The following is an 18,726-nucleotide window of genomic DNA, read 5'->3' on the forward strand; positions in this document are numbered from 1 at the left end:
GTTATAGAACTATCAGGCTGGGTGCAGTGGCTCATGCCTGTAATCCCAGCACTTTGGGAGGCCAAGGCAGGTGGCTCATGAGGTCAGGAGTTCAAGACCAGCCTGTCCAAGATGGTGAAACCCCGTCTCTACTGAAAATACAAAAAAAAATTAGCTGGTCGCGGTGGCACATGCCTGTAATCCCAGCTACTCAGGAGGCTGAGGCCGGAGAATTGCTAGAATCTGGGTGGCAGAGGTTGCAGTGAGCTGAGATCGCGCCACTGCACTCCAGCCTGGGCAATAGAGTAAGACTGTCTCAAAAACAAAACAAAACAAAAACCAAAAACAAAACAAAACAAAAAAATGAAACAAAAACAAAAACAAAAAGAAGTTATAGATCTACACACTGATAAACTGCATAAAATCTTGGATAACTCGTGAATATACAAAATATCAGGGCACAGAAAGAAGTAAACCCACTTTATTTTTGTCACACATAAGATTCAAATATTCAATCTCAAGAAAAGCAATCATTTTTACTGTGTTCTAGGTTGCATGTTGATACATTTATTAAAATATTCCTGCATAATCACATTTGGTATTACTATTTCAAGTCAGATATAAAACTTCAAAATCTGCCATCCAGACAAAATGGGTAATCAGAAAGATTATCTCTGCCCCACCTCCCTAATCTCGTTAAGTATAAACTCAACTTTATGACATGACTCCAAACCCTAGATTGTGATGACAAATGCTAGGTCCGATTTCTTTATAATCCTTTTCGGGGTGCCATACTTGATAGAACTCAAGCATAGAAGTCTGCATTGATCCTCCAAACCAAATTGCATATTGCTCTATGTGGTGTGTAATGACTTGTACATCAATAGCTTTTGGCTTCAATCTACTGCTACTTAATTCCTCACTTAAGGTCAGCCTGACATCTACAGTTCTTTTCATATCTCATTGCAAGTGATGTCCAAAGTCCCTGAACACAGTTGAACCTCCATAGACAACAATATTCTTGTTGAGAGGATGTCTCACATCAATAGGACAATTCTGAATTACTTCATCTGCAACATCTGAGATGGGATGTATAAAGTCTGGATTAGCAAACCTGGATGAGAAAAGATTTCAGGTCCCAAGAATCTCTCATGTCCAATATCAATGGAAAATTATTTATTTGAGATGGCATTGATTCTTATATACTGTTTAAATCCACTGCGACCCATCTGCACCTTACTTTTTAAATTCTTTTACTAAATCTGAGCTAACATAACTATAGTGCTCCTCTACTGCCTTAGCAGTTTCCAGGGATTGCTCTGGAGGGATTCCTACTTCTTGGTCTCTCAGTAGTTGCTGAGTAAGATATGTTATAGCTCATCCTGCAATTGGAATGTGTTTAATACAGCTGCCAATCACATACCCTTCAGGCGCAGAAATGCCATGAGTGACACCGTTTCAACTTGTCTATAACCTACCAGTCAACATGTATTCTCCTATTTGTCTTGTGGTCCAGGATGTAGCTACAGCAAGAACAACCTGCACAGCAATGTACAAACCTGAACATTGAAGGACCCAAACACTATTTCAGGAATATATTCCCTGCTTTCTGAAGTATTCAGCGGAGGTCCAGTCAAAAGAAAATAATGGTCTTCAGGTTCTGCCCTTAAATATTTAAAGATCACTTGCTCTATAAAGCTTTCCATCGAGTTCCAATCTTTAACTAGACCATGATGGATGGGCTCTTTGTTGTATATGTAGATTTTCCAATGCTTCATCACCAGTAAAGACGTCTAGGTCATCAGCATGTTTCATCACCCTCCTTTTGAACTTGACCACCCACTTTTGTTGAGTTTTTTTTTTTCATGGTAGAATAATACAGAGTTTACCTTCAATTCTATATCTGTTTTGTTGAGTTGTTAATGGCAGTACAGGAAGGGATGGTAAACAGAGAATCTTTATTTTGGACATATCCTGGTTTTGTATACCTGGTACCACAGTCTGCTATGTAGGCTGTCAGCTGTCAGGTCATCTTTCCTCCTTTTATCTTGCTGCTGCTGCTGCAGCGGCTGCCACTTGCTCCATGCTGGTAGGGGCCAGAAATTGGCAGTGGGAGATGGGGCATCTGACCATCCACAGCTGAGCTGCCTTCTCTGTGGGGGGTGGGTGGGATGGGGATCTGTGAAGGCAAAGCAATAGCAAGAAAGCATCAGGCTCAGTCAGGACTATTCAACACCCAGCACTATCCACAACCCAGGCAGGCAGGCCATACCTCCCCTGTCCCACTGTGGCCTCCTCATCCTCTCCCTTCCCTCCTCGTCACTCCTGCTCCCACCCTACAACTTGTTGTCCTTGTGCTGCTTTTCCCCAGGTAGCCAAGATGCCCAGGCACCCTAAATACCTTTGAAATGGTTAGAGTGTGCATCAGTTATTTTCACCTAGTGTGGCTCAGTTTAATCAGTTCCTTAGTAATGCTACTTGAGATCCTGCCAGTAAGATGGAAGCCATTTTAGTATGGATGAAAGGAAAAAGGGAAGGAAAAGAAAAGAACTGGGGAAGGGAGGAGGTTTCACTTGAAGTAGGTTTCAGAAAGGAAATTGTATATTTTATGGGACCAGGTTTGTATGTGGCAACCAGAGTGTGTGTGAGGAGGTACTTTATGAAGTGGGATATGAATAGGTGCAGGTTTATATATCATTTTAAAAGTTGTTCACACCTTGGTCTAGTTTCACGTTGAAGCTAGCTGAGTCCCTGCCGGCAGCTCTGTCCCACAAAAGTCATGCTGTATTCTACAAAAATATGTTTATCAATGAAATTTGTAATGATACATATACCCCTAAAAGAGTAGTTAGGTCTTATGGATTAAACTTACATATGAACCCAAGATCTCACAGCCTTAACAGCATCTCATTTCCACTGACAAGAACAATAAGGTTTTCCAGCTTAGGTGCTATATAAAACACATGTCCCTTAACTCTGGTTTCTATCTAACATTATTTTATTTATGTCACAATTGGCAATTTAAACAAAAGTAGCTGCTCCAACCTTAATAAATTATTGTAGGTCTATGAGTTGGGATTTCTGGCTTCCAAAGGGTGACATAGAAGCAAGCTGGGGCCGGGCGCGATGGCTTACACCTGTAATCCCAGCACTTTGGGAGGCCGAGGCGGGTGGATCACAAGGTCAGGAGTTCGAGACCAGCCTGGCCAACATGGTGAAACCCTGCCTCTACTAAAATACAAAAATTAGCTGGGTGTGGTGGTGCATGCCTGTAATCCCAGCTACTCAGGAGGCTGAGGCAAGAGAATCGTGTGAACCTGGAAGGTGGATGTTGCAGTGAGCCAGTGAGCCGAGATTGTGCCATTGCACTCCGGCCTAGGGGACAGGGTAAGACTGTGTCTCAAAAAAAGAAAAGAAGCAAGCTGGCTTCATTCCTCCCCATAAAAAACCAAAACTCAAACATGAGATGAGACTGTTCCCAGGGTCACAGAGAAATCAAAAAATTTTGAGCTGATGGTAAGAGAATTGGACTTACATATCTGCAGTGCCCCGCCCCATAATCTGCCCAGCACCAAGTACACAAAAATTTTCCCTTGGCTCACAATATTTACATTGAAAAAGGTGAGATTGAGGTGGACAACCTGCTTCCCCACCATCTTGGGTTCCCTAGCAGGAGACCTGTTCCATAAGAAACATCACGAGTGCCTGAAAGGAGAAATATTCCTGAGGACAGCCAGAGACAAAGACAGGAGGTGGGACTACCATCCCCAGCCCTGGAAACTGTGCTCCATAACTGGGCCAAATCAGAGTGGCTGTTCAACAGCACCATGCTGAGGTTTGTTCCACACCCACTGGGTATGTGCCCTTAACCAGCCTTCCCACATTACTGAGATATCTCATTTAAGACTTCTTCAATTCACAATAAGGGGCATTCTGATTGTTCACTAAGGCAAACCTGGACTTAAGATGCCATTTAGTACTGAAAAGGACACAGTGGCCTAGTGGGAAAAAAAAGCAAGAAAATCAACAGGTAAATTATAAACAATCTCTAAACAAACATATCTAATGAAACCAAAACAAGCCAGACAGAGAAGACTAGAATAAATAACTAATCCTTCAGTGAAAAGACATAGATGTACATCCACAAGAAACAACAGCAATCATGGAACATGACCTCCTTAAACTCATAAAACAAGGAACCAGTGACTAACCCTAATAAGATGGCAATATGTGAACTCTCTGGCTAAGAATTCAAAATAACAGCTTTAAAGAAACTCAGTGAGGTCCAATACAGAAAAGGACCTCAGAAACTTATCAGAGAAATTTAACAAAGAGATTAAAATAATAAAAAAATAAACATATATTAAAACTGAGAAATATTTTTTTTAAACTGAAAAATTCATTAGAGACTGTCAACAGTGGAATGGATCAAGCAGAGGAAAGCATCAGTGACCTTTAAGACAGGTTATTTGCAAAAACATAGAGGAGAAAAAGGAGCAAAATGAAAAGGAAGAAAGATCACCCACAAGATACAGAAAGTTAGTTAAAAAGACCAAATCTTGGAATTATTGGTGTTCAAGAGGGAGTTGAGCAAGGGCAAAGAGTAGAAAGCTTGTTCAAAGAACTAGTAACAGAAAACATTCCAAAACTGGAGAAAGAGATAAATATCCAGGTATGGCAAGGTCAGAGAACACCATGTTAAATACAGTGAGTTCTAAATTTCTCTTCAAAGAATCAGTATATCAGTATGTTCAGTTCTTCGTTCTCCATTTTGAAGTTTAACTTCCTCATTCTCCTTGTCTGCTTGCCCCAAGTTTCAGTAAACAAACTTTCCCAGCAGTTCTAATCAGTAGTTCACATCTATTCCCCTGGTTACCTGCTCTGTCCTGAGTCACCCCTGGTCACCTGCTCTGACCTGAGTCACCCCTGGTCACCGGCTTGATCTGAGTCACCTTTAATCACCTGTTTCTAACCATCCTTCCCACCAAACTACTCACCCTGCCACCCTGGCTTGTACCCCTGCTCTTTAAAACAGCCAATCAGAATTAGCTTAGACTGTGTGGTCCAACCCTATCCAATAGGGGAATGACCCAGCAGTAGGGGCTACCTGCATCAGGGATAAGAACCCCTTCCCCTCCCTTGTTCAGGTGTGCTCTCACCATTGCTCCATCCATGAGATGCACCCTTCTACAGAAGTAAAATTGCCTTGCTGAGAAAATTTATGTTGGACTGCTATTTCTTTTGTGGCACCAAAAATTTATTTCCAACAACCAGATGGATTTGAATCAAATAAGATTACCCCAAGGCATATAATAATCAAACTCTCAAAGGTCAAGGACAAAAAGAAGATTCTAAAAGCATCAAGAGAAAAGAAGCAAATAACATGTAAAAGAACTCTAATTCATCTGGTGACAAAGTTCTCAACAGAAACCATATAGGCCAGGAGGGAAAGGGACAACATTTTCAACATGCTGAAAGAAAAAAAAAAACCCTGCCATCTGAGAATACTGTATCCAGCAAAGCTACCCTTCAAATATGAAGATGAGATAAAGCTTTCCCCAGACAACAAAAGATGAGAGAATGCATCACCATGAGGCCCACAAGAAATGCCAAAGGGAATTCTTCAATTTGAAAGAAAAAAAGAAGCACTAATGGGCAAAAAGAAAACATTTGAGGCCAGATGTGGTGGCTCACGCCTGTAATCCCAGCACTTTGGGAGGCCAAGGTGGGCAGATTACCTGAGGTCGGGAGTTTGAGACCAGCCTGGCCAACATGGAGAAGACCTGTCTTTACTAAAAACAATATAAAATTAGCTGGGCATGGTGGTGTATGCCTGTAATCCCAGCTACTCAGGAGGCTGAGGCAGGAGAATCGCTTGACCCCAGAAGGTGGAGGTTGCAGTAAGCTGAGATTGTGCCATTGCACTCCAGCATGGGCAACAAGAGCAAAACTCTGTCTCAAAAAAAAAAAAAAAGAAAAAAAAAGGAAAACATTCGAAAGTATCAAACCCATTAGTAAAATAAAGTACATGGACACACCTAGAATACTCTAATACTGTAATTGTAGTGTGTAATATACTCATCACTCTAGTATGAGGCTCAAAAGACTATCTATTAAAAACAATAATAGCTGCCAGGCATGGTGGCTCACGCCTGTAATCCCAGCACTGTGAAAAGTCAAGGTGGGTGGATTACCTGAGGTCAGGAATTTGAGATCAGCCTGGCCAGCATGGTGATACCCCATCTCTAATAAAAATACAAAAATTTGCCAGATGTGGGGGCGTGCACCTGTAGTCCCAGCTACTTTGGGAGGCTGAGGCAGGAGAATCGCTTGAATCCGAGAGGCAAAGCTTTCAGTGAGCAGAGATTGCACCAGTGTGCTCCAGCCTGGGCGACCGAATCAGACTCCATCTCAAAAAGCAAACAAACAAAACAAAACAAAAAAACAATAATAGCCGCAGCAACCTGTTAAGAGGTACGCAATATAAAAATGTTTTTTTTTCTTTTTCTTTTTCTTTTTTTTTTTGAGATGGAGTCTTGCTCTGTCACCAGGCTGGAGTGCAGTGGCACCATCTTGGCTCACTGCATCCTCCGTCTCCTGGGTTCAAGTGATTCTCCTGCCTCAGACTTCCGAGTAGCTGGGAATACAGACATGCGCTGCCACGCCCAACTGATTTTTGTATTTTTAGTAGAGATGGGGTTTCACCATGTTGGCCAGGCTGGTATCCAACTCCTGAGCTCAAGTGGTCCACCCACCTTGGCCTCCCAAAGTGTTGGAATTACAGGCGTGAGCCACCACATTCAGCAAAAATATGTAAATTGAGACAACATAAAATCAAAATATGGGGGGATGGAGTTAAAGTACAGAGTTTCTGTTTTCATATTTCTTTATTTCTTTTTTTAAAATTTTTAAAATTTTTTTTACTTTTTTTTTTTAGACAGAGTCTCACTCTGTTGTACAAGCTGGAGTGCAGTGGCACGATCTCAGCTCACTGCAACCTCCGCCTCCCGGGTTCAAGCAGTTCCCTGCCTCAGCCTCCGGAGTAGCTGGGATTACAGGCTCCCACCACCACGCCTGGTTAATTTTTGTATTTTTAGTAGAGACAGGGTTTCACCATATTGTTCAGGCTGGTCTTGACCTCCAGACCTCGTGATCCACCCACTTTGGTCTCCCAAAGTGCTGGGATTACAGGTGTGAGCCACCGCGCCCGACTTCATTTTTCTTTATTTCTATTCTATTCATGATGTAAGATACATTGTCACCTCTTTAAAATAACTTGTTATATCTATATTTTTTGTAAGCCTCATGGTAACCACTATGTAAAAACATATAATAGATTCATTAAGAATAAAAAGCAATGATTTAAAACATACTGCCAGAGAAAATAAATCAAAGGAGGACAGTAAGAAAGGAAGAAGAGAAGAGTTATAAAACAACCAAAAAAACGAGCAACAAAATGGCAGTAGTAAGTTTTTACATATCAATAGCACTAAATGTAAACAAACTCAATTCTTCAATTAAAAGGCGTAAAGTGGCTTAATAAACAAAGAAATAAGACCCAACTTATAAAGACACACATAGAATGAATGTGAAGGGGTGGAAAAAGATATTCCATGCAACTAGAAACAAAAAAGGGGAGGAGTAGCTATATTTATGTCAGATAAAGTAGACTACAACTCAAAAACTATAAAAAGATACACTACAAATCAAAAACTGCAAAAAGAGACACCATAACTGTAAAAAGGTCACTATATAATGATGAAGGGGTCAATTCAGAAAGAGGATATAACAATTATAAATATCTATGCATCCAATGTGAGAATTCCCAAGTATATAAACAAACATTAATAAATTTGAAGTGAGAGAGAGACAGCAATACAATAATAGCAGAGGACTTCAGCACCACGCTGTCAGCAATGGACAGATCATCCAGTCAGAAAATCAACAAAGAAACATCAGAGTTAAGCTACACACTGGACCTAATATGTCTAACTGACATTTATAGAACATTTCACCCAACTGCTGCAGGATGTACATTTTTGTTTGCGTTAGCACATGGAACATTCTCCAGAATAGACCATATCTTAGGCCACAAAACAAGTCTTAACAAGTTCAAAAAAGTAGAAATTATATCGAGTATCACATTGATCAAGTACCACATTGATCAAGTATCACATTGGTCAGAAAAGAAGTCAATAATAAGAGAAACCTTGAAAAATACACAAACACATGGAAATTAAACAATAAGCTCCTGAACGACCAGTGGGTCAGTGAAAAAATTAAGAAGTTAAAAAATTTCTTGAAACGAATGAAAATAGAAATACAGAATCCCCAAATCTATGGGATACAGGACAAGAAGAACTAAGAGGGAAGTTTGCAGCAATAAATGCCTATATCAAAAAGGTAGAATGTCTTCAAATACGTTGGGGGCGGTGACTCATGCCTGTAATCCTAGCACTTTGGAAGGCCAAGGCAGGAGGATTACTTGAGGTCAGGAGTTCAAGACCAGCCTGGGCAACATAGCGAGACCCCATCTCTACAAAAAATAAAGAATATTGTCTGGGCATAATGGCATGCACTTGTAGTGTTAGCTACCCAAGAGGCTGAGGTGGTAGGATGGCTTGAGCCCACAAGATCAAGGCTGCAGTGAGCTGTGATTGTGCCACTGCACTCTAGCATGGGTGACAGAGTGAGACCCTGTTTCAAAAAAGAAAAGAAAACAAGATTTCAAATAAACAACCTAATGATGCACCTCAAGGAACTAGAAAAGCAAGAGTAACCAAAACCTAAAATTAATATAGGAAGAAAAAATATAAAAGCAGAATTAAATGGGTTTGAGATGAAGAAAACAAGGCTAGGTATGGTGGCTTATGCTTATAATCCCAGTGCTAGGAGGCTGAGGTGGGAGGATTCTGTGAGGCCAGGAATTTGAAACCACCCTCCGCAGCATAATTAGACTCCTGTCTCTACAAAAAATAAAATAAAAATATTAGCCAGGCATGGTGCAATGCACCTGTAATTCTAGCTACTTGGGAAACTGACACAGGAGGATCCCTTGAGCCCAGGAGTTTGAAGTTACAGTGGGCTGTGATTGTGCCACTGTACTCCAACCTGGGTGACAAAGTAAAACCCTGTCTCTAAAAAGAAAAAAATCCGGGCGCGGTGGCTCACGCCTGTAATCCCAGCACTTTGGGAAGCAGAGGCAGGCAGATCATGAGGTCAGGAGATCGAGACCATCCTGGCTAACACAGTGAAACCCCGTCTCTACTAAAAATACAACAAATTAGCAGGGCGTGGTGGCAGGCGCCTGTAGTCCCAGCTACTCGGGAGGCTGAGGCAGGAGAATGGCATGAACTCGGGTGGCGGAGCTTGCAGTGAGCCGAGATTGTGCCACTGCACTCCAGCCTGGGCGACAGAGCGAGACTCTGTCTCAAAAAAAGAAAAAAAAGAAAAACAACAACACAGATGATCAACAAAATAAAAGGTTGTTTTTTTGAAAACATAAAATTAACAAACCTTTAGCTAGACCAACTAAGAAAAAAAAGGAGAGAAAACCCAAGTAAATAAAATCAGAAATGAAAAAGGAGACATAACAACTGAGACCACAGAACTGCAAAGTATCATTAAAGACTATTATTAATAATTATACACAGACAAATTGGAAAAGCTAGAAGAAATGGATACATTCCTGGACACATACAATGTACCAAGATTGAACCATGAAGAAAGAAAACCTCAGGCCAGGAGTGATGGCTCATGCCTGTGATCCCAGCGCTTTGGGAGGCCGAGGCAAGCAGATCACCTGAGGTCAGGAGTTCGAGACCATCCTGGCCAACATGATGAAACCCCATCTTTACTAAAAATACAAAAATTAGCTGGGCATGGTGGTGTGTGCCTGTAATCCCAGCTATTCAGGAGGCTGAGGCAGGAGAATCTCTTATCTCTTGAACTCGGGAGGCAGAGGTTGCAGTGAGCCAAGATCACGCCATTGCACTCCAGCCTAGGTGACAAGAGTGAAACTCTGTCTCAAAAAACAAAAAACAAAAACAAAAAAAGAAATAGAAAACCTCAACAAAGCAATGACAAGTGATGAGATTGAAACCATAATAAAAAGTTTATCATCAGAGAAAAGTCCAGGATCTGATGCTTCACTGCTGAATTCTACCAAACATTTAAAGAACTAATACCAACTGTACTCAAACTCTTCAAAAAAATTTAAGAGGAAGAAATATTTCCCAACCATTTTTTTTTTTTTTTGAGTTGGAATCTTTTGCTCTGTCACCTAGGCTGGAGTGCAGTGGTGGCATATTGGCTCACTGCAACCTCTACCTCTCAGGTTCAAGTGATTCTCCTGTCTCAGCCTCCCGAGTAGCTGGGATTAGAGGCATGCGCCACCATACCGGGATAATTTTTGTATTTTTAGTAGAGGCAGGGTTTCACCATTTTGGTCAGGCTGGTCTCGAACTCCTGACCTCAAGTGATGCATCCACCTTGGCTTCCCAAAGTGCTGGGATTACAGGTGTGAGCCACTGTGTCCAGCCCCCAACTTATTTTACAATGCTAGCATTAACCTGATACCAAAACCAGATAAAGATACAACAAATGAAGAAAACTATAGGCTAATATTACTGAAGGACATAGATGCAAAAATTAATTAAAGAGATCATTCATCATGAGCAAGTGGGATTCATCTAGGGATGCAAGAATGGTTCAAAATACACAAATTAGGCTGGGTGCGGTGGCTCACGCCTGTGATCCCAGCCCTTTGGGAGGCCAAGGGTGGGTGGATCACTTGAGGTCAGGAGTTTGAGACCAGCCTGGCCACCATGGTGAAACCTTATCTCTACTAAGAATACAAAAATTAGCTAGGTGTGGCGGCACACACCTGTCATACCAGCTACTTAGGAGGCTGAGGCAGAAGAATCACTTGATCCCAGGAGGCGGAGGTTGCAGTGAGCTGAGATCGCACCACTGCACCCCAGCCTGTGTGACAGAGGGAGAATCTGTCTCAAAAAAACAAAACAAAACAAAACAAAAAAACAAAAACTAAAAGACACGAAAACCCAAAAACAATTCCCTCACAAATCAATAAATGCGATGTATGCCATTAGCAGAACCAAAACCAGCATCCATATGATCACTTCAATAGATGCTAAAAAAATTAGATAAAATTTAACATCACTCTATGATAAAAACCCTCAACTAACTGGGTATAGAAAAAAGATACCTTAAAATAATAAAGGCCATATATGACAAACCCACAGTCAACATCCTACTGAATGGGGAAAGATTGAAAGTCTTTCCTCTAAGATCTGGAACAAGATAAGGACAACCATTTTCACCACTTTTATTCAGTGTAATACTGGAAGTCCTGGCTGGAGCAATTAGGCAAGAGAGAGAAATAAAGAGCATCCAAATTGGAAAGAAAGAGGGCAAATTAGCCTTGTTCGCAGATGACTTGATCTCGTACTTAGAAAAATCTGAAGATTCCACCAAAAACTGTTAGAACTGATAAACAAATTCAGAAAAGTTGCAGGATACAAAATCAACATGCAAAAATTAGTAGCACTTATTTACACCAATAGTGAACAATCTGAAAAAGACATCAAGAAAGCAATCCCATTTATGGTAGCTACAAATAATATAAAATACTTAGGAATTAATTTAACCAAAGAAATGAAAGATCTACACAAGGAAAACTATAAAACACTGATGAAAGAAATTGAAGACGACACAAAAATGGAAAGATGTTCCATGCTCATGGATCAGAAGAATTAACTTTTTTTTTTTTTTGAGATGGAGTTTCACTCTTGTTGCCCAGGTTGGAGTGCAATGGTGCGATCTCGGCTCACTGCAACCTCTGCCTCTCGGGTTCAAGCGATTCTCCTGCCTCAGCCTCCCGAGTAGCTGGGATTACAGGTGCGCACCACCACGCCTGGCTAATTTTTTGTATTTTTAGTAGAGACAGGGTTTCACTATGGCCAGGCTGGTCTTGAACTTCTGACCTCAGGTGATCCGTCTGCCTTGGCCTTCCAGAGTGCTGGGATTACAGGTGTGAGCCACTGCGCCAGGCCAAGAATTAATATTTTTTAAAATGTCAATATTACCCAAAGCGATGTACAGATATCATGCAATATCTATCAAAATATCAATGACATTCTTCACAGAAATAGAAAAACAACTCTAAAATTAATATGGAACCACAAAAGACCCTGAATAGCCAAAGTAATCCTGAGGAAACAGAGCAAAGGTGGAGGTATCACACTACCAGACTTCAAAGCATACTACAAAGCTATAATAACCAAATCATAGTGTCGGCATAAAAACAGACACATAGATCAGTGGAACATAATAAAGAACTCAGATATCAATCCAAGCATACAGCCAAGTGACTTTCAACAAAGGCACCAAGAACATATGATGGGAAAAGGATAGTCCTTTAAAAAATGGTGCTGGGAAAACTAGATAACCAAATGCAGGAGAATGAAGCTGGATCACTATCTCTCACCACATACAAAAATCAAATAAAAATGGACGAAAGACTTAAATCTAAGATCTGAAACTATGAAACTCCTACAAGAAGATATTGAGTGATGCTCCAGGACATTGATCTGGACAAAGACTTTTTTGTGTAGGACTTCAATAATACAGGCAACAAGAGCAAAAATACACAAATGGGATGGTAGCAGTTGAAAAGTGTCTGGATAGCAAAGGAAACAATAAACAAAGTGAAGAGACAATTCACAGAATGGGAGAAAATATTTGCAATCTATCCATCTGAAAACGGGTTAATAATCAGAATACATATGGAGCTCAAACAACTCAATAACAAAAAACCCCATATAATCCAATTAAAAAGTGGGCAAAAGATCTGAATAGATATTTTCCAAAAGAAGACACACAAATGGCCAACAGTTATATAAAAAATGTGCAACAACTTTAATCTTCAGAAAAATGCAAACCAAAACTACAACGAAATATCATCTCACCCTAGTTACAATGCTTTTATCAAAAAGACAGGGAGTAATGAATATTGGCAAGAATGTGGAGAGAGGGAAACCCTTGTACATTGTTAGTGAGAAGGTAAATTGGTAGAAGCGTTATGGAAAACTGCGTGGAGGTTCCTCAAAAAACTAAAAAAAGAATTCTCATATGATCCAGCAGTTCCACTATTGGATATATACCCAAAAGAAAGGAAATCAATATATTGAAGTAATATCTACACTCCCATGTTTGTTGTAGCACTATTTACAATAGCCAAAATATGGAATCAACCTAAGTGCTCATCAATAGATGAATGGGTAATGAAAGTGTGGCATATATACACAACAACATAATATTCAGCCTCCCCCCCGCCCCACACACAAATCCTGTCATTTGCAGCATGGATGGAACTGGAGGCCATTATGTTAAGTGAAATAAGCCAAGCACAGAAAGACAAATACTGCATGTTCTCACTCATATGAAGGAGCTGAAAAAGTGGATCCCATAAATATAGGGAGTGGATTGGTGGAAGGCAGGAAGTAGGTGGGGATGAAGAGAGGTTGATTAATGGGTACAAATATACTATTTGGTAGACAAAGTAACACCTAATGTTTGATAGATTAGTAGTGTGACTATAGTTTATCATAAACTATTGTATATTTCAAAGTCACTATAAAATAATAATTCAAATGTTTCTGGCATAAAGAAAATACAAACATTTAAGTTGATGGACATCTCAATTACACTGATTTGATATTTACAAATTATGTGAATGTATTAAACTACCACATGAACCCTGAAAAAAAATATATCTATTATGTATTGGTGAAAAATATTGGCTTTGAGAAAAAATAAATTACTGTAGACTCAGAAGTTGTCTTAAATGGCTTCTCTTATAGGAGAAGATATAAATATATCTTGTAATCTCAACGTAACAGTTTTTTCTCATAAATAATTTTTTTTCTTTTAAGACAGGGTCTCTCTGTCGCCCAGGCTGGAGTGTAGTGACACGATTATGTTTCACGGAAGCCTTCACCTTCTAGGCTCAAGTGATTCTCCTGCCTCGGCCTCTCAAGCTGCAGGGACTACAGGTGTACACCACTATGTCTGGCTATTTTTTTTTTTTTGAGAGGGGGTCTCACTCTGTTGCCCAGGCTGGAGTGCAGTGTGCAATCTCTGCTCACTGCAAGCTCCACCTCCAGGGTTCACACCATTCTCCTGCCTCAGCCTCCCAAGTAACTGGGACTAGAGGCACCTGCCACCACGCCCGGCTAATTATTTTTTTTGTATTTTTAGTAGAGACAGGGTTTCACCGTGTTAGCCAGGATGGTTTCGATCTACTGACCTCGTGATCCACCCACCTCGGCCTCCCAAAGTGCTGGGATTACAGGCGTGAGCCACCACACACGGCCTATTTTATTTTATTTTACTTTTTAATTAGTAGAGATGAGGTCTTGCTATATTGCCCAGGCTGGTCATAAAGGCATTTAACAAAATTGATGTTCATATTTATTCCAGTTGTCTCAGAGATATATACATATACATATATATATATATATTTTCTGAGTCTTTGACTTGAACTATTATTTAAAATTAGGCCAACATGATCTCTCACATACAGATGAATAAAAAACTGTTGGCAAATGAAATAACACATTTACCTTGTCCTTCATTTTTCTGGAAGGAGCGATTGACCCTGCTCTTATATTGTTCCATACTTGAGTCTTCTGTCTTCAGCTTCTTTTACATGTTTTCTTTTTCCTCCAGGTGAGACCAGGATAGGCCACAGAGGAAAATGCAAGGGTTATTTACATCAGCCTGGCCTGGTCAGAAGACATTGCATGATTTACTCAGTGACCTACTGAATGATTGACCGGCTGGCTTCTAGATCTTTGTCTACTTGGCTTGTGATAACTAACCAAAAGTTTTTCTGGGTGCTTTGGACAATTTAGATGCAGTTCAAAAGACTTTCCTGGTGCTGTTTTTGTTTGTTTGTTTGTTCATATTCTAGAGATGGGATCTTGCTTGGTTGCCTAGGCTGGTCTTGAATTCCTGGCCTCAAGCTGTCCTCCCAGCCTCAAGTAGTTGGGATTACAGACATGAGCCACCGTGCTCAGCCCTGGTGCTGTTTTAATTTAAAAAATTGTTGATTGGGTAAAGTATTAGTTAGGATGAAGTAACGAAGTAACTCAACAATAAATCAGTGGATTAAAAACTGCTCTAATAAAGTAACCCAACAATAAATCACTGGATTAAAGAAGCTAAAGTTTTATTTCCCTCTCACTTAAAATTCTGAGGTGAGTGATCCAGGTTGGTAGGTAACTCTTCTCTACTTGGTCAGAAGTTGCTCCTTGTGGGTCGCCATCATGTGCCTTTTCCAGCTTAGAGCAGAAAAAGAATGTGGAAAAATTCATGTGCCAGTTTTTTTTTTTTTTTTTGAGATGGAGTCTTTTTCTGTTGCCCAGGCTAGAGAGCAGTGGCACGATCTTGGCTCACTGCAACTTCTGCCTCCACAGTTCAAACGATTCTCTTGCCTCAGCCTCCCGAGTAGCTGGGATTACAGGCATGCGCCACGACGCCCGGCTAATTTTCATAGTTTTAGTAGAGATGGGGTTTCACCATGTTGGCCAGGCTGGTCTTGAACTCCTGACCTCTGGTGATCCACCTGCCTTGACCTTCCAAAGTGCTGGGATTACAGATGTGAGCCACTGTGCCTGGTCATGTGCCAGTTTTGAGGGCCTTATGTGTATATGTAAGTGGAAGTATCTCACATGTACAGTCTTCTCATATTCAATTTGGGAAAACTTAGATATATGACTAGATCTGGCTGCAACAGACACTGAGAAATATCCACAGAAGAGCAGCCACATTCCAGCTACAGCCTTCTAATTAGGGAAGGAGAGAATGGATTTTTGTGGACACCCAGCCATCTCCTCTATAAGTGGATACTAGTAGATACTGGGGAAAAGGAGGCTACAACATAAACATCAATAAAACATACTTTCCTGGCCGAGCACGGTGGCTCACACCTGTAATCCCAGCGCTTTGAGATGCAAAGTGATAAACAGAGCAAGACTCCATCTCAAAGAAAAAAAAAATGCTTTCCTTTCTCTAGAAACTCCAATCTAAGCTATAATATAGTCCAGCCAAAGAAAAGTACTATTATAAAATTTGAAGGCCCACTGGAATACAAGGAGGAGGATACAACTTATGAGTGGAAGAATAAGAAAACTTCTTGTAGGAATAAAGATTTTTCCTGGACCTCAAAGTTAGCATAAAACATCAGTTTACCAATATGGAGGAGGAAGGCTATTTCAGATATGAGAATAACTCAAGCAAAGGCTCAGAGGCAGGGAAGTATAATGTTTAAGGAATGACAGGTAAATTAATGGGGCCGGAAGAGAAAACGGAGGTAGAGAAATTTTGGGAGATGAGGTATGTTGGTACCAGATTGTGGGGGACTTTGAATTCCAAGCTAATAAGTATGGGCTTTATTTATATGCAGTGGAAAGCCAGTAAATATTTATAGGGACAGGAAATAAAATATTTAGTTGTATGTTTCAGAAAGAAAACTCTGGTAGTTGTATGGAGGAAAGTGGAGGTGACAAGGAGACCACTTAAGAAGCCAGAGAGACACTTCTGAGGCAGAGTGAACAGGATTTGATGAATTACTACATGGAGAAAAGTGAGGGGCTGAAAGGAAACACAGATGAGCCACACAGAGATTCTAACTAAGTACCTGGAAGGATGGATTTGCCTTGATGTGAGCAAAGCAATTCTGAATGCCTAGAGGCTTGGGAAGTTAGGAGCAAAGCAAATGAATGTAGGACAGTATTATGTTGGTTTTCCCCAAATTTGCTTGGAATAATTTCCCCTCCTTCTAGAAGAAAGCATCAATTTCTCAGAGTCAACATATGTGCTTTCTCTTGAGAGCTGGGTCAGAAAAGGGTAAAACAGCTATGGATAATTTCTTGAGGTTGAATATAGCACCAGAAGCCTCTTTCTAGTAGAATTATATTCATTTCCGCTGAAACTAACATCTATTTATTGAACATTTGTCACGTGCAGCAGTAGCTGAAGAGAGTGGTAGCGATGGTTATGTGGCTGTAGTTACTTATTTTCCCACCCAAGTAATAACCAGGCCCGACCCTGCATAGGTTCTGAGATCAGACGAGATTGGGTGTGTTCAGGCTGGCATGGCCGTAGATAGTTACTTATTTTCATTCAGTCCCTCGACCTGCTGTTATCCTCTTCAGGGCAGACTTCACTTCCTGGTTCCTCAGTGTGTAGATGAGGGGGTTCAGTAATGGAGTGACAACAGTGTAAAACACAGCCGCTGCCCCATCCAGGGGGCCTTTGGAGCCAGCCCTAAGGTAGATGAAAATACAGGGGACATAGTAGACTGTGACCACGATTAGGTGGGAGCCACAGGTGGAGAAGGCCCGGCGCCTCCCATCAGCAGTGCGTATCTTCAGGATGGCATGGACTATGTTGGCATAGGAGAGCAGAATTAACATGAAGCAACCGGCGGCCACCACCCCGATGTCCACAAAGGTCACAAGCTCATTGACAGTTGTGTCAGCACAGGCCAGTCTCAATACTGCGCGGATGTCACAGATAAAGTAATCCACCTGATTGGGCCCACAGTAGGGCAGGCGGAAGGTCAGGGTGGCCTGGATAGACCCATGCATGGAGCCGGCGACCCAAGTTCCAGCCACAAGGACTGTGCATAACCTCCCATTCATGAGCACTGGGTAGGGCAGGGGCTGACATTTGCCAGGTACCTCTCATAGGCCGTCAAGGTGTAGAGGAAGCACTGGGTGCTGCCCAGGAAGTGAAAGAAATACAGTTGAGCCACACAGCCACCAAACGGGATAGCCTTGATGGAAGGAGTAAAATCCAAAATAAGCCGAGGAACGATGACTGAGGAGAGCCACATGTCCAGGAATGAGAGCACTCCCAGAAGAATGTACATGGGGCGAGCACGGAGCTTCGGGTCAGCCCACACGGTGAGCAGAATGAGCAGGTTCCCCAGCTGAGTGAGGATGTAAATGATGAAGAAGACCAGGAAGAGGAGGCTTGTTAGATTCGGGGGGTGAGAGAAGCCCAGAAGAATGAAATCTCTCACCACGGTGTCCAGTGATGTGTTTTTGGTCTTTCCCATGTCTTTTTGTAGTCTGCTAAGATGAATGGTGAAGTCTGATAAGGAAAATGCAGGTGTGGAGTGATAACAGAATGCTTTTGTCTAATGATCAGAATTTGAGAGGTAAACAGAAGTCTTCTATATTTTAAGTAGAAAGCATTTGCCATCAGTCACCTGGGTTTGCTTGGCAAAACAACCTTCAGAGGCTGTTTAGTCTCTAGGTGCCCTGAAATGCCTCTTTAATAGGAGATACGACATACAGGTATTAGAAACCAAGCACAGGATTGTGTCTGAATAATAGCGTTAAGTGCATATGATAGGTCTATGCCCCCAAAGGGGACCACAGAGAAATAGATTTTGGTGATATGAAGCAGTGTGGAACTATTACCCCACAATTATCATTCCTATTGTTGGTTTATGACTTAATATCCTTGAAATGTCTCCTCCTGAGATCTACAAGAAACTTTGTGATCTGGTTCTTGCATATTTCAATAATCTTTGTTTTAGTTCTCTCAGATCACCATACCCTCCTTCCTCTGGACTTAGGAGTATGCTGATTGATCTAATATGTCTTCATTCCTCTGTCACCTCCTTGGAAAGAATTATCCTCCACTAGAAGA

The 18,726-nt window shown here is 41.2% G+C and overlaps 1 protein-coding gene and 1 pseudogene across 1 annotated transcript; both read right to left on the bottom strand.

Annotated features, from left to right (window-relative positions):
- Positions 1-291: 291 nt before the first annotated feature.
- Positions 292-2,463, bottom strand: LOC117975736 (actin-related protein 3-like; annotated as a pseudogene).
- A 14,720-nt stretch (positions 2,464-17,183) lies between these two features.
- LOC100993494 (olfactory receptor 10G2) lies at positions 17,184-18,127 on the bottom strand. Its single transcript, XM_003804755.2, is given in 2 exon segments — positions 17,184-17,737; positions 17,740-18,127. Coding segments are annotated over 2 exon segments (942 nt in total).
- Between the last annotated feature and the right edge of the window lie 599 nt (positions 18,128-18,726).

Source organism: Pan paniscus, chromosome 15 (genome assembly GCF_029289425.2).
Source record: "Pan paniscus chromosome 15, NHGRI_mPanPan1-v2.0_pri, whole genome shotgun sequence".
Lineage (NCBI taxonomy): Eukaryota > Metazoa > Chordata > Mammalia > Primates > Hominidae > Pan > Pan paniscus.